Source organism: Chlamydotis macqueenii, chromosome 8 (assembly GCF_036417535.1).
Source record: "Chlamydotis macqueenii isolate bChlMac1 chromosome 8, bChlMac1.mat, whole genome shotgun sequence".
Classification (NCBI taxonomy): Eukaryota; Metazoa; Chordata; class Aves; order Otidiformes; family Otididae; genus Chlamydotis; species Chlamydotis macqueenii.
Window position 1 is genome coordinate 5308004 of NC_141563.1, and position 20646 is coordinate 5328649.

General features: G+C 44.6%; 1 protein-coding gene across 3 annotated transcripts in view; it reads left to right on the plus strand.

The window, feature by feature from the left end:
* NTNG1 (netrin G1) overlaps positions 1 to 20646 on the plus strand; it is a 156010-nt gene that overhangs the window by 116258 nt on the left and 19106 nt on the right. For 2 of the 3 annotated variants that reach the window (XM_086753341.1, XM_086753342.1), the window contains one exon: positions 14406 to 14543. In XM_086753341.1, the coding sequence (XP_086609467.1) occupies positions 14406 to 14543 (138 nt within the window). Of the gene's footprint in view, positions 1 to 1735; positions 1802 to 3745; positions 3806 to 8857; positions 9026 to 14405; positions 14544 to 20646 lie in introns of all 3 variants that reach the window. The other variant, XM_086753343.1, reaches the window with a different exon arrangement.

Genomic DNA, 20646 nt, shown 5'->3' on the forward strand with positions numbered 1-20646 from the left:
TTAAAATCTTTAGGTTAAGCCTAAGCATTCCTAAATCAACCAAAATTTTAACAGTGAATTAACTGAGCAAGAAATTTGTGTGGGCTTGAAGCTTCTTTGCTATAAGCAGTCAGTCAGTGTTCCGGGAGGAGGAGGAGGAAAGTGGTCTCTCAGGCGTGTGGAATCAGAGTCTGTCAGCGGCTGGGTGGTCGTGCTGGCTGGTGGTATGGCCTTTCGATACCTTTTGTCATACGCTCTGGCTGTTGGCGTTTGCATTTCCTATCTGTGTGGATTGGTGGATCTGACCGGTAGAGACAAGTTATTTGTAATCAGTACATAGACTGTTTGAGAATCGACCTAACTGACTCGGTTTTTCTTTCTTCCGTCTTCTTGATTGATAAGGAAAAAGCACAGAAATACAAGAATATGATGTAACAATGTGATTATATCACAACTTGACCGATTCAATTGCAGAAGACTCCCTCACAGTAAATGGCACAGTGCAGGTCATCCTCCTTTCCTTGAACTCTTCTCTATGTGGGAGGACTTTTGGGACAGCCAGCCCCACCCAGCCAATTTCTCTTCACCCTTGACGAATCGGTAGGAAGATACTATGTAATGTCCTCCTTCCCAGTATTTTTGTCATAGCTTCCCTGCAGGTCTTCCACTAAGATGGACATAACAGTGAATCTTCAAAAAGACCTGTAAGCCTAGACCCTGGACGCTGACCAAGTTGTGACAACTCAACTCACTACCCAACTGAATTCCTTGTAGGTAGAAATGAAGAAATAGCACTCTCCCCACTAATATCACCACTGTGTAGGCTGATGTGACCATCACAGAAAATCCTGTTCAGCTCAGAAAGAACACAACCCCTGCAGTACTCACAGAAGATGGTAAAAGTATGGTCTAAATCTGATGTTCAAAGCCAGGCAGGTGGAAAATCAGAAAAGGTTATAACAGAAAAATAAGGAGAATATAAATACCACTTCCCAGATCAGGGCCAAAATAAGAGTTTTCTCTCCTCCCCTCTCAGCTCCAACACCCAGCATGGCTCTGCTAAGGGTTATCACTCGCTGCTACCCCAGCCCCAAAACACATCAACCAAAGGAGGTGAACCTCTAGAGAGACATAGCTAGTTCCTTCACTGAGAGACAAAAAGTTCCATGAAAGTTAACACATTATGTAGGGCTTTTAAGAAATGTAGACATTTAATGTTTCTACCCAAAAAATCAAACTGTAGAATGTATCTGCAGATGCCACAGGAAATAGATATAACACATAAAAGTGTGAAAGCAAAAGAAAAGGCCCACTCTACTGGTAAATATATTTCTTCTGATAACAGAAATATAACTCACTCAAAAGTCCCTAAAACAGGATGTTACGGTAAGATGCGTGTCTTTGGTAAGATCCATATTTGTCTGATATTGTCATTTTATCTCTGCAGAGCAGATTACAGAACATGTTCCTGTTAGAACCATATATATTGGCCTAGGACAACTTCTCATGATGACAAATTCTGTTTTAAACCACAGAAGAGAAATTGTTACGCACAGTATTTTATGTCCTTTTGGTGTTTTGGGAGTCATCAATTGCTTGTTTCCTCGTTCACTGTGGAGTCGTGTACTGTGCGAGTGCGGCCTAGCCTAGCCCAGTCCTGGCTGTGTGTGACCTCTGTCTTTGTCCATGTGCTTGCCTGTTTAGAACAATATCACAAATGTAAATAACAACACCTGATTTTTCCTGATGCATGCAGATCCTCCAAAGTTTGATAGGATATGGCCGAATATTTCTTCCCTTGAGGTTTCTAAACCAAACCAAGGTAGGATGCTGTAAAATTCTTAGCGGTCTAAAGTTACTGAAATTGCTTTCAAGGGGTCCCACACTCTGGCAAAAGTAGTGACAATGATAATCCCACTGACTTTTCTCCTGGTGCTCAGTAATGCTGGTCTGTGAGGAAGTAACCATAGAACAAACCCTACCCGAAAAGGGAGTCTTCCGGCACTCAGATTACGCACATCACTGCAAAAAGCCAGGACAAGCAGACGCACAGATTACAAGTGCTGATGTACAGAAGGCCCTAGATAATGTTGGACTGTCTCAGACAGCACAGTCTATCTTTTGAGCAAGTAAGTGTTGAGATTTTGGAGTGAGGAAGATTGCCATTGTCTACATCAAACCCGTTTCTGATGTCTTGTTTCCACTTTGTTTCCCCAAGAGAGCTGAGAGGTGTTCTCAGCGTGCACGCCACCCCCAACACAAGCACGTTCTCTGCAGGATAGGCTCATGGTTTTCTGCAATTCGAGTGCCACACAAAAATTACTGACAAACTGTGGCGTGACCATTAGCACTGAAAGAGACAGAGCAGCTTTTTAAGATGAATAATAAAAGTAAGACTCTCTTTATTTGCAGTTGTGTTCAGCTATGCTTCCCTTTTCAGAACGATCGTTCATTATAAACAATAACATCCTTCTGTTCTCCTTCCTTACTGCCCTTTGCTCCCCAAAAATTCCCTGCAGAAATCCGGCCTGTGCCTTGCTTTGGCTGTCCAAAGGGTGTCATTTCTGCGCTGCAACACGTGCAGATGGGGAATGCAGTTAATGAAGAGGTGATCTAGAGAAGAGCCACTCAGCTGAACAAGCTGCACGGGGAATCCGTTGGGGAATTACACTGGAAGGGCTGCAGCTAAACCCATTGAGCGCAGTGACCAAAGCAGAACATGCGTATAAAATCTACTTGTGCAAGTTTCTGTGTGCCCAGCAAAATGGAAAATACCAATTGATCTGTGCCCTCCGTAAGGATTAGCAATGTCCTTTAGTTTGCATTATTCGCATATATTTTAAATTAAATATCCCTGATACATTTTGAATTCGATATCCCTGATGAAGTGATGCTTAGCATTCCAATAACTTCATTTAGCCTGTGTTATATTTTCCAGGCTTTTACGTGTGTTCCTTAAACAAACAAACAAAAAAAAACCAACCCCAGATTGATCTCTGCTCCTCTGCTCTCTGTAGGGATTAGCCTACATTATTCACGGGAATTTTAAATCACAACATTCCCGGAGAATTGATACTTAGCATTTCTAATGGATTTCATAGCTTAATTATACTGCTTGTGATCTAAGACTTAACTTCATTGCAAAATATGGCTTGAACAGCACAAAATTATTCGGTGTTTCTTCCCCAAAAATAAGAATTTTAGTAAATTTAGTTGGACCTTTTGTTAGGGATCACAAGGCACAAAAACTAAAAAGCATTTCTAGCCAGATCATGTGTTTGTCGCATATTGTTGCAGTGTTTAATGTTTATTGCAAATGAAAAGCTTCAGTCAAGGATAGCGTGTGAAGAGAATAATTGCTGAAATCTGCCTATACCTAGTATTATTTTATTGTGTTTTCTTTGTTTATGCTATTAGGCCAGAATAAATACAATGTACATTTAATAAAGCCCTTTGCAGACCACTCTGCATACCATATAGACATTGGCCGTGGGATGGGAGAAATCATCGAATAACCTCTAGCACAGAGCTGCCGAGGTGTGCAGATGTGGATTTCGGTCCCTTGCTTTATCTTGGATCTTACTGCTCAGATTATTCAGTACTTGATAGCACAGAACCCATTTTCCCTGCCTTTCACCCTTTCCTTACAAAACAATAACCGTTGTTAAATTAAAAGTTAGAAAATAAAGAAGTTTTGTTTTCATCTTTTGATTTGCTCCTGTACGACACCTTTTCTAATTTGCTGTTCATTTTATTACCTGCCCAGTTGCTCCCACACTAGCTATGTCAACCGTTCCTTCTGTTCCAGTTGCAAACCACAAGCGAGGTAGGAATTCTGGGATTCATACAGCGGTCGCGTAGTGCTCTGTGTTGTGAAAACACTGCGCTGTATGAATCTGGAATAGCTGTGCAGTGTACCGTCAGCGTGCTGGCGAGGCGTCCTCATTGACAAGAGAAGCGTTAAGTTGCGTTGACAGACGCCATGCAAAGAAAATAATAGATGTGCTTCTTAGACAGACGATGCTGGCATATGCAGTGACATTTGTTTTTAAAGGGGTTAGATGTACGGCTGTGACCATTCAGATTGTGGCCTGGAACGCAAAGGCTTGCTAGGCCCTCGTTTTCCTCACTGATACGCAGAAATTGTAAACGAGGATACATGAGCCGATTTGTGGAGGGCAAACATCAAACGTGAGTAGTCCGTGTCCTCAAGAAGTGTCTGTAAGTGCCATGGAGTGTAGTAGTTATGTCTTTTAACACGTCCTGAGTGTGCCTCACATCTGCATCTTACTGTCACGGTGTGCAAATTCAGTGTAGGCATGTCATTTTGAACGGATGTTGCAGTGTTTTACCAAACTAATGGAATCCTGCGGGCGTGGTGAAGGATGCCAGGCTTCTCTCTGACGCGCAGGCAGCCTGTTCCATTTGTGTATCTGTCATTCACCGCTGAACCCCGAGAGCTTCTCGTCGGTTTTCCTCATCAGTTTATCTGTACAGAGCATGTGTAAAGATGTTTTGTCTTTCTGTAGCTGTTGTGAATATCTCATTATTCATGAAATACATATTAACAGGGAATAGGGATGTTAACATGTTTGAACTTCGTTTGACCCATTCGATGAGATCGTGATAACGAGCCATATTGTTTGTTAGGAAGCAGGTCATTTCTAAGGTTACCATGAAATCTGCTTTGTTTGCCTTTTGTTAGTGTACAGAGGAGGGACACAGAGCTACTGGAAATGAAAAAAGAAAAAATATTTTAATGATTTCTGAATGCACTTTTTTAAAAATACTCTTTGTGCTTTTAATTAGAAAATCACACTGATAGCTATCATCTCCTGCATTACCTGTCTCAGGTTTAAAATGACGCTGGCCTTCTGTGTGTGTTTGCATTGTTTCATGTGATGACATTGCATGTTCTATTGGTCGCAGCGGAAGCTTCGGCTGAACCGTGTCCCCACAGCACAATAGTGTGCCATCTCAGAGATGTAAAGCCTAGCATTATAATGGGGGGGAAAGTATTCAACTTACAGAAACAGAACAATTAAATGATCAACTTCTTCATCAGCCTCCTTCCATGGGTAATTCATCAGGCGTCCTACAACGGGATCGAGATTGTGGCAGTAGAATCATTGCGTAGGAAACCGCTCGTACAGTCAATCCTGTGCGTTGGCAAGGGATCTGACAATTCCTGAATCATCCAAAGGCAATTATCCAATCTAACATGGCTATCTGTTCTCCGCTCTTCCTTCCCATTAAACCTGTCTAGCTATCATCACTTCTCCTCTAAGGTTTTATTTTCCAAACCATTTACTTATTGTTATTCACCTTTAAACTGTCTCCAGTTTTATCTGACACGTGGTGCTCAGAACCGACAGCAGCATTTCCTAGCACCGTAAGCTCACGTCATCTCGTTGCTGGTCAACCATTTGCAGCCTGATCTTGGTACTTCCCCCCAGCTCTTCCAGTGATGGCATGGCTTGGCCAGCGCATGGAAGCAGCTGGGCGGCTGGCCAGAGACACGGGCCTGAAAACCTTCCGCCGTGCGTCTGACGAGTCGGTGAGCAGGCTGCTGTCTGGCCTCGCTGCGCAGGTGAAGGTGACCCCCCTAAGCTAGAAGGGCCGTACAGCACCGCCAGGCGCCCGCTGGCGCGGCGCTGAGTGCAGTTCTACCTGTTACGCGTGGCTGGGTTAGGGCGGCACCTCGTGTAGCCGGTGGAGGAAATAATTCCATTTCAATCCTATGAGAACCCTTTACATAGCTTTTTTTTTATAAACACAGGGGGATGGAAAAATTATTCACTGATCACAGCAGTGAAGAAAACAAGTTCCTATTAGTGCACTAGCAAAATGGGGAGTGAGGGGGGAAGTCAGAACTAGCAAAAAACTGATTTAATCGTTACTTGCCATGCCTTTCCCCCCCACTTTGTGCCACTGCTAATCTTTGATCAGATGTTACACTGCTTTCGAGTTAACCACTTATTTCCTATACCGTGTAGCATTTACCAGCCTGCTGACCGAGATTCCTAGAGCTTTCCCACACCTTAGTACAAATTAACTTTGAGGCAGAGGCTCTCCCCCACACAGCACAGCGGTTACAAAAGAGCAGGGCCCACAGGAGTGCGACCCAACCAAGTCCAAGGATTGGTCTCGTTGTTCTCCTTCAGCGTCGATGAGCCGCAGCTGAACTGGGGTGGCCCTTCTGCCGGTGTGTAGGAGCATGCGTGTACATCAAACTTAGTCCTTCGTAATTACTAGATGTTTCTTCGGGCCACATCCTAACTTGGAGCGAGCCTTGTTTCGGAGTGTTACACACTTCATGCGCAGCTTTGCTTCTTGTGCTTTTTAATGGCTGGCTAGGTGCGGGAGTAACAGGGAAGGCCATACCAGCACTGCAGAGGGGAAGTAGTGCAGCCATTCATTCACAGAGTGTTCCCAGTTTCTTTCTGCTGCTTTAAACACAAATGATGATGTAGCATAATCTGGTTTACTAGCACTTCTTCATAGCCCGTGTATTTTTAAAATATAAAAATGTAGTATTTTGCTTCCTGTTACTGATTCAAAAAACACGGTAAAATTATTTCCTCTAAATTCACCTACGGTGTGATTGTTTAGCCACGAGTCTGACAAACATCCCAGTGCCGTATGGTCTCACCAGAACAAACTGTCTGATGGTAGCAGAAGACAGGTCCTTTGTCAGAGAAACTGAGACGGCATCGCTTCTGACTCCGAGATTCAGAAGCATCAGGTTGCTTATCATTCATTTTAAAAACCAAACACATAAAAACTTACAGCCGTAACAATTTTCCCGTTGACTCCCGTTAGCCAGTGCTCCAGGCAGCTTGCACTGGAGCAAACGGGGAGGAAACGCTGCTGGGCGGTGGCGGAGACGCTGAGTCACGCCGCCCAGTTGCAGAGGACAACAGACGTTAACACTTTTCCTCCCCACTCAGATACGAGGGGAGTGACACACTGCGGCTGCCACACCAAATGTCTTACTGCACTCCAGCTGCTCGAGGCACCGAAGTGATGGGATTGGCGTGAGCCACAAACCACCGGTTTCGCAGTGTAACGTGGAAGAGGATAAGGAGGCGTGTATGTTAACTAAGTGTGTGTACGTTAATTTAATTAGTTTCCTGGCAGCAGAAAGACAGCTCTCAACATTGAAGCGTATGTTGTGCTAAGGGCCGTACGGTGTAAGAGAGGATGCTGTCCGTTTACAGCCCGTTACGTCACACAGCAGCCGAAGAAGTACATGTGTGTGCGGTGTCCATCACATACTCGCAAACATGTACCAGTGTTGCTGTTTCTTTATAAAAATACACAGGCACAAACGTTGTATCTGACGCCCTGAGCCGACAGCGGTGGGCTCGTTCGGTGCCCCGGCGCGGTCGGCGGCGTACCGTAGGAAAGGCAGTGCGGGGAACTCGGCCCCTGTCCTCTGTGGAAACGTTTCACACCTCTGCTGCAGCTTTCTCTGATTACGGGCTAAGTTAACGTCAAGGCTTTAGCCTTTCCAGGCCGTGGTACCCAGTACTCCGTTGCTGCAGGAAACGTGCCGTAAGCCCTCTCACCAGTTAGTAAACTGCATCTCTGGAGCATCAGTGGGTTTGCTGACAAATGGGAGGGCTGTTAAGACCCTCAGCGCCCTACGGCTGGATCCCGTCTGCTCGTTTCCAGTGGCAGTTTCTCAGTGGCCAGTTAACCCCCGTCTGTTCTGTGCCAGTGTTCTCCATCAGCGCCGATATTCACTTAGGATGACAGAGGGCTACCTCCTTGATGTATTTATGGCCAGTCTTCAGGTTCCTGGACCAAACAAGCCAAATTATCCTAGTCTTCACTTTTTAGATAGGCTCTCTCCTTCTCTGATCATCCTAATAACCCTCCCTGCATTCATTCTGGGATCCTGATCTCAGCATTGAGGGGTCAGACCTACACAAACTTTCCACACAAGGCGTAGTTGTGTCTTCTATCATAATATTGATACATTTCTGATTTCTGCTTCTTTCTGCATAAAACCAAGCCTTGCTTGTGGTTACAGACTAAGAGGCACCAGCATCCTGTGTTTAATGATGAGGGTTTTGAAAAGCGACTATGATGCCAGCTGCGTTTCGGACGGCTGCGGTGAGCGTGCTTTCTATTCAGTACGCATTTCAGAACTTTCCTGATCTTTTCTGGCCCAATTGTTTGCCATCTCAGCATATAAAAATGGGTTACTGCTTGCCTCAGAAATAAGGTAGCAGGAGCTCTTACCTAACACCTCTCTTCTTTCCTTTGCTTCTCTGTTAATGGCTTTAGGAGGTGCTGGCCCAAATTGTCAAACTGGAGATTTGTTTGGCCTTGGACTGGTTTGGTTCCTAGGTGCCCACCAGTCACAGCACCCCGAGCTCAATAGTATTTTTGAATACCCACCATTTATGTCAGAAGAAAGCTTTTCTTTTACTTACCGTTGTGGATTTAATCATTATGAAGTCTGACAATTTTGTCCACTGTATTTAATATATTTAATATGAGGCAGTTTTTCCCACGTCTTGATTTATACTCATCCTAAATGTGCAAAAAGATGTGCCTTTCTCTCAGCGCAAACTGGGCCTCCAGTACCCCGAAAGGTTTACACCTGCCAATGCTTCAGTTCCATCAGGCCTGCCGCCAACAGCCAACCTCTGACGTCATGCCGTGGTGGTGGGGTCACGCTAACCTGCCTGAAACCAACCTCGCTCCCATTGCAGATCCACATCTGCCGTTGTCCGTGTTACGTCGGTTACCGTGTCTGTGCCATCCATTCACCCTTCTGCTCGTGGCTCATTTTCCCTAAGCATGGAATGTGCTGTTACTCTGCTGCTGGATTCAGTTGGTATACATTTCTGTTCTTCCTCGAAAGACTGCGAATGCTTCGGGCACTCCAACCGGTGCAGTTACATCGAGCTGCTCAATACGGTCATTTGCGTGAGCTGTAAGCACAACACTAGAGGTCAGCACTGCGAGTTGTGCAGGCTGGGCTACTTCAGAAATGCTTCTGCAGAGCTGGACGATGAAAATGTGTGCATAGGTCAGTCCCAGGCTAACCGCCGCTTTTCTTCTCTGCCTTTTCAGCTACTGGCACAGGCAGCTGCTAGGGACCACTGCTGCTTACCTGCCAGTTGAGCCAGAATGAGCTTTTTCAATGGATGAGAACATCTGTGTAGAGTTTTCACCTCATTTCCCTTGCCCCTGTAGCCCCGAGGAGGTATTTTGAATCCGTGTCTGACCATGAACCTCCCTGGCTAAGGGTCCCGGAATGATTTTCCCCAGAAGCCCCCAAGAAACCGATTGGGCTGTCCTTCCGCGGGAGGGAGCCACGGTGGAGTCGCACACGTGAAAACAGAAGGGTTGAGTCATAAATACCCATTCCCAGTCTAACTTTCAGAATTATGAGTACAGACTCTTGAATACTTGCCTGGAGACCTACAAAAGTTGCCAGCTGCATCACTAGGACATGGGGAGTAGTGTTTATTAACTCCTTTCATTCACGTAAATTCCGTAAAAACACGTTGCAGCTAATTCTGCTCCCGGGCACGGGGCTGTAAACGTGGTGTGGCCTCCCCTCCCCTCAGAGGAGATACTGAAATGATGCCCACGTGGTTAGGAGCAGTTTGTCAACTCAGTTTGACACGATGGCGATTTAGGAGAGGGATTCCTGGGTGGTAACGATGCTTTAGACCTAGTGTCTGCTATAAACATCCAAAATGCAGAATTAAACAAAACCTCAGAACATAATAAGAAAAGCATATTAGGAAAAAATATAGGATCTTTATCACACTAGAAGAATACGTGTTCTTCTCACGTCCCCACAGACAGCGTATAGCAAAAGTCAGGACACTTGAGGTGACGACTGAACACCGTCAATAAAGGAAGCCTCATACCATGGCCAGTAGCTAACAGGTGGCCACAAAAGACGCTGTTCTAATAGCCAGCAGAGGTGGAGAATTTCATTATGTAGTGTTTCTTATAGACATAAGCATCAGCAGAAGCTGTTCTGGATTTTCATTGTGATTTTTTTTTCTTTCCATTTTCCAGAAAGCAAAAAGAAAAGAGTAGTTGTAAGATATTCTCATGCCAAAATAGACTATGGGTGAATAAATTGTATTTTAATATTCTTTATAACCCATTGCTGATATTCACACCAGAAACTACGTAGGTTGCCATTGTTTGTTTCAGTCCGCAGCTTGACAGATTTACACTTTATTTCCTGATAAACACCCAGGTCCATCCACACACTGCATTTCACATGGCCCTCATGCGTGATGTCCTTTGACGTTAATTAGTCTGAGCTAATACGAACTTCAGTAGGCGAGTCATGGTTTTGTATGGCTGTGCTGAGGAGACTAACCCAATCAAATGTCCTTGGGGAAAACGCACTGTCCCTTACTTTTGTTTGGTGCCGATGACGGCCATCGTTGGTCTGAGGTCAGGGCTCTGTCATTTCAGCTGCCTAAATAGGCCCAGTGACTATGACAGTAAGTTACTCTAGTTGGGGTTTTTCGTCAGTAAGTTGCTTTCCCGTGTGCCCTGAGATGCTCCGACAGCACCTGTAGGTACAGAAGACAAGGACGTTCATAAACCAGGAGTCAAAATTAAGTAATTTTTCAATTAATTTAATTTTAGAATGTATTTAGAATGTCTTAGTAAAGCAATTGTGCACTTCAAAATTGCCCAGACTCTGCAGAAATAAAATTTAAAAACCTTTCCTTTAACAAGAGTCTTTAAAAAAAAAGGCAATGTGATGCATTTGCTCACTTTCCCACCCTAACGCATGCAGAACTCTTGGGCTCCCATGAGAACTGTACCATGTGAGATTTTTGAGGATCACAATGATTGTCCTGCGTACAAAACGTGTGCACGCTAGCTGCTGTGCCAGCTTAAGACGACGTCCACGTTACCTCTTGTTTAGAGTCGGAGAAGTGAGGCAGGTATCCAGGCGCTTTTCAGAAAGCAGAGAAGCTCATGCTAAAAGTGCTGTCCTGCGCTGGAGCTCCCAAGATTTAATCCTGCAAAATGTTGAGAATTTGCCCTCTGAGAGAGCTGCTGGGCTCACCATCCTTCTAGGTCAAGCACAAGAGTCTTGCTCTATTGGAAACGCTCATTGCTCTTTTCGCTGGGTTGAAAAGCAGTGTTTTGGGGTTTGAGTACAAGTGGAATGTGGGCATGAACTTTTTAATAAGCAGATTTCCGATGACGTGTGCAAGTCTTATTCCCGTATGAAAGTCTCGTTTCTCCAGGCTAATTCTTTCCTCTTCAGCCGTACGTGTAGAAAAGTAAGAAATGTTTGGATAAGGTAATTTAATGGCAGCTAACAGGGCTTTGGCTCTGATTTATCAGAACGACTTGTTTGTTATATAGTTTTCCTAAATACATTTGGTAAGTACATGGATAACTAATCTGTGACTCGTAGCCGATACTAACTAAATGGAGAAAATGTAAATGTTTCATTTTTAAAACTGGCAAGTTACAAAGAATTGAAATACTGAGAAGGTTTTTACCAGTGAACCAAATGCAATGCATTACACAGTGGGCTTCAATCTAAGTTCATTATGCCATTAATTTTCTTAGAAGCAAAATAAATTTTATTTCCTAAAATGAAATATCAAAAAGGTGCATTTGTCAGTTAACTGCAAAATTACCTCCTATCGGCAACTGCGGTTTCTAAAGAAATCAAGATATTTTAAAGTTGAAAATCAGTCACTTGACATGCTTACAGTGAAAAAATGTAACAACTTGAAGAGCTTTTTATTTTTACAAGGTCTTGATGAAGTCCTAATTCAGTGAATACACATGTTGGCAAGCATGGATAGCATGGAGACCACCAAGTAGACCCAGAGTAATAAAACATTTCCTTGGCCCTACAACATAAACGCTGAACTGGTGATTACTGTCACACCTTTCAGGTGATCAGGGAACCCCGAGCTTTGTCCCGTAGCCACTGTCAACCCAGACTGGTAAAAACAGCCAGCCTGCAGCCCATTTTCCCAACCTTTTTTTTAAATTTTCATTGCATTTTGTTGGCAGCATCACACTGATACAGTGAATCTCAGTGAGCAGATGACTATGACTGTCATCTTCCCATCCTTCATACGGTCACCAGATGAAGGTTAGGAGGAAAATCCCTTCCCAGTTCAGATCTGCAGGGTTTTTTCCCCCCACCCTGGAACTGGTGTGTGGTCTGCTTCTCAGGATGATCTGGGAATGTTAATTTAATGTTATTTAACGCCCTGTTGTGAGGGCATTGGCGAGACTGAGTGTGCCCCTGTGGCCCACTGGAGTTGTGGCTTTTGAGCCTTTTAATGCCTTAAGTATTTGGCAGGTCTTGGGGAGCACTCCACAGCCTGCGACGTTGTGTTGGCCAACGAGCTTGGGTGCTCGGACACCTCTGTAGGTGATGTATCTGCGGTATCAGTTGTGTGTGGGGAAAGAGGGAGGCTAGGTTCAGTTACTGAAGGTTGCTGGGTCTGTTTGGTGTTTTGACTTCATTGACTACTCTTACAAAAGGGCCTGGCTTAAAGTTTTGTTTCTAGTCTCTGCTTTCCCTTAAACAGCACAATATGGGCCTGATACTTCTTACGTATTTAGATGATAGAGTTCAGCAGGAAAACTTTCACCTATTCAGGGTCAGGTTCTTGTTCTTTGAAAAATACAACGTTGTTTATCTGTAAATATTCAGTATCATAGGCCATAGATTCTTTCAGAAGCACTTGTTTAAATCCCTTAACTCCAGTATGCCCAGCTTAAGCTATTTTTAATGTACAGGAATCGGGCCCTCTGCTTCAAATGCAGTTCCAGGCTTTTTGTCTTTCCGGGTTTTCTATAAACGCCTGTCAAGCAAATGTTACATCCTGCATTCAGTATGTATGTCAGCTCCCTGCCTGTTGACATACACATTTCATACATCTGATTAACATCAGAATTGCCAGCTCTTCAAATGGCCCTCGCTGTGCCGTAACTCGGCACGGTATTTTTGGCATGTTGGTTTTCAGCTCCGTTGATGAACGGTGCTAGCTAATTGACTCTGTTATTATTGTGGAGCTCTGTTTGCCAAAGGTAACTATTCTTCTTCAGCATGCCAAATGTTCCCAGTGCCATCTGTAATTTACAGTTAATAAACACTGAGACAACAGATGACAAATGTCTTCCCAGTAATTTTTTTCCTGTTACAGTTTTTCCATTGGATTTTTTTTTTTAATATTTTCCTTCCCAAGTTCAACTCCATTTTGTCATTTACAGTATTGCTGAGGTTTAACCTAATGCTGGGGAGCAATTCCCAAAGGCAGTCATCAAAGCAGCTGGGATTCACAGGCAGAAAGGCAGACTCCCAGCAGGTTGCTGGATTCGGGAATCGATTTGTGTATCTTTTGCTTTCAGCAGCAGCAGAGATCAGATGCTGCTAAAACCCGTCTGTGGTCTCAGTTGACAGTGGAGTTACTCTGGGTCTACTTGGGTCTACATAGAAATAAGATACAGCCCTTCATTTAAAAAAATAAATAAATAAATAAATAACCTGGAGAGCAGGAGTGCCAGAAATGAGCTCTGCTGCCTCCCGGCCTGTCCTCTTTGTTGGGCTGGCTGAAAGCTGAGCTCAGATCCTGTAATCACGCTAAGGGCACGGGCTGCGAGTGAGCACCGCGGTAAGTGGTGTGGGAGGAAATGGCTGCCCTGGTCCTCCCGTAATTAAGTGAGCACACGTGGAAAACACACAGTGGGGAAGAGCCTCATTGCGTTTTCCATCTGCGCTCTGGGAGGCGAGAGGAATGAGAACGGCAGCATAAAGCTGCTCTGATAAATCTGGCCTTGCATTGCCGCTCACCTCAAGCTTTTCATTGTAGAATATGTAAAAGCTTTATTAACGTCACTGATAAATACAGTCTCATCAATTTAATGGCAGATAGCCACATAAATTGTTATACTGCTCGAAACGACAAAGGAAGACTATCTTGGAAAGAAGTAAAGTGCATTTATATAGCCCTGTAAAGACATTCAGCACTGCTGGAAATACTGAGTAATACAGATAAGTCTGTTTTAATAATGCAAAACATCTCACCCTGATGGCACTTTGATATAGCCGTGCTATACAAAGCTTTTCTAATGCTCATTAAATTGTCCAAAATATCCTTACCAAAAGAGAATCTGTTCCAATCACTTCTCCTAAAAGAACATGGCATCTCCTGCTTTTATCTCTTCTCTACCTACTCTTTCTCTTCACATCCTAAAGTGTCTCTTCCCGAAATGACAAATGCAGATGGCTGGGCCTGCAGTAGCTGCGTTCACTGCTCTTGCTATCCGTAACAGACAGTCTTCCTTTTCCTTCAGCGGGTCAATGCCCCCTTTGTGGGTTTTGGATTAATTCTCGCCGTACGTGGAGCTGAATCCCGTGTGTCTGTGTTGTCTTGTTTCTGCAGACTGTTATTGTAACCCTTTTGGGTCAGTCCATGATCGCTGTAATGACAGAGGATTTTGTGAGTGTAAGGAGGGGACGTCAGGGCCCAAATGTGATAAGTGTCTGCCGGGATATATCTGGCACGGCTTGGGCTGTCAACGTAAGTAACTCAGAGTCGCCCCTCTCCCGCAACTCCGTACGCTGTCACCCACCCCTTAAGAGCAGAGAACGGGCTGTAAGAACGCCTTTCGGGGCTCCCGGACCAGGACAGTCGGCGGGCTGTGCCATTCACGCGTCTCAATGTGCTTTCAGCGGCCTTGCCGTGTCTGGAGGGGCTCCCACTGAAATATCTGAATACGCGTGTCTCGCCAACTGTGAAATACGTTTTGTATACTAAAACAGCCGCATATTGACTCCAAATTTAAATGCCTTACACAAAGACAACGTTCCCTTTTTCTGCATGTTCACTTTTTTCTGTCCTAAACTTCACCTTCCGGAGTAACTTAACTCTGCTTCCATACCCTAACACTGCGTCCCCGGGCAGCGAGCCTGCAAAACCGCGGCCTCGTTACCTGTTATAACGAGTGAAAACTAGACAAAAGCTAAAGGTTAAAAAGAAAATGGAGGTATACTTAGCATCCTTCAAAATAAGAGCTGGAATTTGGCATAAATATTGCTAGAGCAGCTGTTGTTCAATGCTTAGTTGTGTATTTAGCTGGTTAACGGGTCTGGTAAACAAGTGAGTGGAAGTACATCAGTATATATAGGGTTAGACTTTCACTGCAAATTTATTTTTGTAGTAGTGTCTTAAGATTTATTCTTTATAACCATTTTGATCACCTACTTCCAGAAACTCTGGAGCGTCCCTTCATGCTTTTCCTCCACCTTTTCTCCCTGCCTCTCTGGAGTCTCCCACACACACATTAAAGAGATTGCTACCAGAGCTTGCTTTTGATATTTAAGGGTGAGAAACACGAGAGAGAATATAATTACTGACACTGATTAGCCAAATATTATAAAATTGGCCATATAGCCACACAAATGCTCTAAAACAAATGCAAATCTTACATCATAAATTTTAAAAAGAGAACAAAAAATACCCCAACAATAAAGCTAGAGATTACCGCTGCCATTACAAGTGATGAGTACCTCTGAAGTAGACAATCTGGGCTTGTGACAATTCAGCAAATATATCTGGGAAGAAAACCAATAAATAAAGAATTTCAGGAAAGATTGTGAACATTAACCAGTTAGCATTAAAGCTACGTTAAGAGCAAGGAAGTTTGCACGGGCAACACAGTCAAACGCTACCTGAGAAAATGGGACTTCCCCAGCTTCTGCCAGAAAGCTCCTGTTCATTTCTGGCAGGTTATTTAAATCACCCTTTTCACACGTTGCTGTTAACTGTATTCTTATTTTCTGGATGCTTGCACTTGAATTTTGATTCACAAAAATTACTGAGCACTTGCAGCAGAAAGCAGGCGAAGCAGTGTTTCAAATCTCAGAGCTCTCTATTATTAATATTTTGAACAATCAGATGCTAGCTATCTCAGATGAAGCACTCAAACCCCTCTGCCTTGCGCCCCTGATGCAGAAGGAGGTTGCCACCACCCCTGTACCCTACCCTAGGTACTGGCAAAATAAGCATTAGAGGTTTTGAAGCATTGAGATGTTGTAGTGACAGGAACCACAGGGGGGAAAAAAAAATGAAAAAGGAAATGAAGATGATCCTCTGCAGCGGAATCTGAACGAAGTGCAGTGAACACCACGTCCACACAGTGGGTCTAACGAAGATATTAAGCTGAGAGATCTGAACAGGTCTGGAGTGCTGTGGAGCAAAATTTTCATCCCTGTAATTAATATAATCATCTATACACCAGCTTGTCAAACCAATTGCTTGTTAAATGCAGTATTTCCTGTCTTTTCAGGTTTGGGCATTATAACCCCAGTAATGTTCTTGTAATGAGGACTTTCTGAGCCCGATATATAATTAGTCTGGTTTTAGCTGAATCGGAGTATTTGTAAAAGCTTTAGACAGTTTCTGGAAATGCAAGCTAGTGCCTTCATATTTGCTGACAAAACTAATTAAGTTTCCCTCACTGTGTTGTAATTTTCTGAACAAATCTCAGTCTGATTGTGTAACTGTTAGAGATTCTCCAAGTTTGACCAAATTATCTGATCAAATGCGGAAGAAAACCAACTAGCTGCAGTTTTATGGAACAGACATCCAATTGCCATGTGTTACCAAGCATACACTATTTCAATTTCCTTTCAAGAGGAACAGAATTCCAATTTACATTCAGTTTTGTTGTGTAGCAATTTTAGCCTTGTTTGGTATTTTCCCACTGAAATAGAAACAAATGACTGGAGCGGGCTCAAGCTCCTGCCTTCGCCAAGCTCCAAAAGGTGCTTTCTGTGGGCGCGGAGCACGTGGGTTTGGTCTGTTCCCCTGAGCTTGTGTGGACAGAAATGTGTATATGCAAAGAGGGACACGCACACACTCAACAGGCCAATGTGTGTCTGTTTACTTCTCGTTACACGGAGCCCCTTGGCATGACTGGGGAAATCTATGCTATGGAGCTCTGCTGCTGAAAATCACCGACCTAGGGCAGCCAGAAGCTTGACCAAGAAATAAGTTCAGTCTATACAGTAGCTAGTTTAATGATTTGTATGATCGTATCAGTAAATGGAGTCGCCATCCTATTTGGGAAAAGCCAAGGCGAAAGTCCTGTTGTGTTTTCTAAGGCTCACAACACATCATTTGATAAATTACTGTTCCTAGGCTACCTTGGACCACAGGCGGGGAACAGACACCGCAGCCGTTCTCCTCGGAAGTGTTCCTTTAGGAGCCTCACGCTCACGATTCCATCCAGAGCCTTTGAGGATCCAGGCAGAGCGCTCATCGCTTGCGTCTCTGTGCATACAGAGGTCAGACGCAATTTTAGGCTTTGCGTTCCAGATAAAAAGCACGGCGATAACAGCTGTTATCTCGCCGCATTCAGGGCTTGTGCTGCGCAGACACGGCGCTCAGCAGGTCTGGTGGGTACAGGGAGGTTTGCGGCCCTCAGACGAGGAGGCGCAGTGGGTGCGACGGCGCCTGGCACTGTTCCCAGCCCTCCCCCAGAACGGTGGGTGCCGCAGGCGTTGTGCGCGGGGCAGCTGCCGGGGTTCAGCGCGCTGCCGGCCTCCCAGGGACCCGCGGGGGCTCTGTCACCGGCACGCAGGCGTAGATGAAAGCGCAAGGAGTGGGTTAAGAACAGAGCAGTCTGGTCCTGAAACCCCTTTCGTATTCCGGAAACATGAAAGAATACATAGCTGTATCTAATTTTTTCTATTTTGTAGAAATTAAATTATTTCCTTTCAAAATGAACATAAAAACAGAAGAAAAACTCCAAGCCTGGCAAGAAATTTAACCAGCACCTACAGGTGGTTTGGCCAGCCTTAAACTGAACATAGTGCTTTGCGATAAGAGGAACCTGGAACAAAAGGCAGGAACATTTACAGAGAGAAGAACCGCCTGAGTTTTTAAAAAAATGGATGAAGGCAAAATATGAATCAGGAGCATTGATTTGATTTTCTGAGTGTACTGCTCAGCTTTTGTATGCGAGTGTGCTGCACGCATCTTTTGTGTTTCTGGGCCGTGACATTTCAGGTGTCTAAATTCTGAGCATTTAAAAATAAGAGTTTTTAATTTCACACACACAAGACTTGATTCCAATGCCAGCTGCATATTTATCCAATTAGGCAAAGAGGAGGGAAAAAAAAGCAAAACACAAAAAGACTTTTTTGCCAGTCTGCGTTTCCCAGCACAGGTTGAATTTTTGTTCGGCGTGCGTGCTCACCCCCCCCCGGGAAGGTGGGGGAAGGTCCAGTGGTTGATGTTACTCACTATCTCCCTCCGTGTAGTCAGTGAGCAAATAAAGACGCCGACCCCGCAGTCCCACTCGTGCCCGAGTTCAGCTCAGCGCGTTGTTTAGTGTGAATCACTGGTTTACGTCACCTTGGTTCAAGGGTGTAAACCTTAAACAATTAGCGAGTGAGTTTTCAGCCAGATGCCTTATGCCAAGCTCTGAATAGTTTCTTTTATTTTCCTTCATTTTCAGTAGTTTGTACGAAAGCAGGCCGAGGATCACGCTCTTATCTTCAGTGCTCCAACTGCGCTGGGTGCTTGCGTCTGCCTTCCAGGCCAGCCTGCAGCACTCTGCAGCCCGCTAGATAATTCATACCCTGTCGCAGCCTGCCTTCAAAATATTATATGATTATTTAAATACAAGCTTTCTTGTCTGCATTTTATCATGCGTTACAAACGTTAGAAGCCGAGGCATTTGACCAAAACCATCATGCAGATTGAATTCCCAGAGAAAATCAAACCTGAAGTTGTAACCCTGCAACATTAACGTTTGCTTTGGGAAGTTTGTGCTTACAACTCAGCAAGAAAAGGTGCGTTACCGTCCAGTTCTTAACAAAAAAAAAAATCTTTCTTCAAAAAAGTACATCATACACTTCTGTCTGAACAGATTAATTTCATAAATGTCATTGTCCGCCCCCTTGAAGGTTAGCGGTGTTTTATATGCGTGTGCTCACGTCCTGTGAGCCCGTCACCCACTGAGCCTGTCCCTGGGGAGCTTCAGATGGCTCCAAATTTAAATCCAGAATAATTCTCCTTAAATCAACCCGGGATCCCTGTGCTGGAAGTCAAGGCAAGCGTGGCTTACAGACGTAAGACAGCCGAGGCAAGATTACAAACAAAATCACAGCGTTGCCGGGGCCGGTTCTCAGGTGGTGCCAAACACGGATTCCCCTCGCCGCAGGGGAAGCGTGCTGATGACTTACGTCGGTAATGCCATGCTGTTAACCTGGGTCTTTTAAACCTGGGAAAAGGCAACGTGAGTGTGCGTATTAACGCATTAATTCCAAAATGCATGACCTGCAGAAAAACCATGCAGGTACAGGGATCTGTAGAAAACTGCTCACCAAAGTATGAGTATCATGGAATGGTATTTTTTAACGGGATACTGGATTTGAAGGAGAAAAAGGAGGTTGATACCTCTCTGGGGAGAGGATATTTTAGTCAGAATAAACACTATATTTAACAAAAATGATTCAGTGAAGCACCTGATCGGGCACTGGAACAGGCTGCCCAGGGCAGTGGTGGAGTCACCGTCCCTGGAGGTGTTCAAAGAACGTGCAGACGTGGCACCGCAGGACATGGTTTAGTGGGCATGGTGGTGTTGGATTGATGCTTGGACTTGATGATCTTGGAGGCCTCTTCCAACCTTAAGATTCTGTGATTCTGTGATCTTTCCTCTACGATCAGCACAGAGGAGAAATTAAGTCATAGGATGCTTTCTCTATGTAGTTATTATATAGATGTGCATAGTTACTGTGGCATCCCTAGGGTGGGGATCAAGTGTCAAGCTGCTTTCAGTTCTGCCGCCTACAAAGTGCGTGGAACGTGGTGGAAATGGAAGAGCCTGCAGAGGAGCAGACTGAGGGGCACGGGTGAGAGCTCTAGGCCTTGATCTCAGTGTCAGTGCTGGAAGGCGGGCTTCTACGAACAGGACAGGGATTGTGAATTAGGGAACCAAAGCCAAAGAAAATATCAGGTCATAAATCAACCAGAGAATGAGGCACGGAGTGGGGGCTGGTTAACACCGTATGAAGAGGCACCAGGCTCTTACACTGCAGCTTTCGCTTCGGGAGATTTACTCGGATAACCTGGCGATCAGACTTGCTTTCTCCACAGTGAAAAGAAATGGCTCAGTAACAACACTTAAACACCTGACCTTTAATGGAACAATTTTTCCTCGGCAAAGTGAAGGATTGGGTTGGAGCAAAGACGTTGTTCCCTTCTTGATCTTGCCCAGGTGTCAGCCTCAGAGCTGCTGTTCCCTGGCTGCTGAACGGCTCTGATTGCGAGTGCTGCGATCCCTGTTCTCCCAGTTCCCAGCTATTTAGTCCCACACCCCTAGCAATCTCTCAGGCCCTCGTTTGACCTTTTATTGAGCCATTTCGGCTCTAACTCAGCGGGACGCTACCCGAACAAGACGAGTTTGCTGCTGTGTTAGTTCTGTGATACGAATCAGCCACGGGTTGAGCAAAGCAGGGAAAACCACTCCCCAAGCCCAAACAACCTCTGTGCACTCCCAAAAATAATTTTTAAGAAGACTAACTTACAGAAAAACAAACAGCTCTCTTAAGATTCTCTTGTAGTGAAGCAGGATCATAATTTTTTACAGGTGACAGAACTGGAATCCCGCACA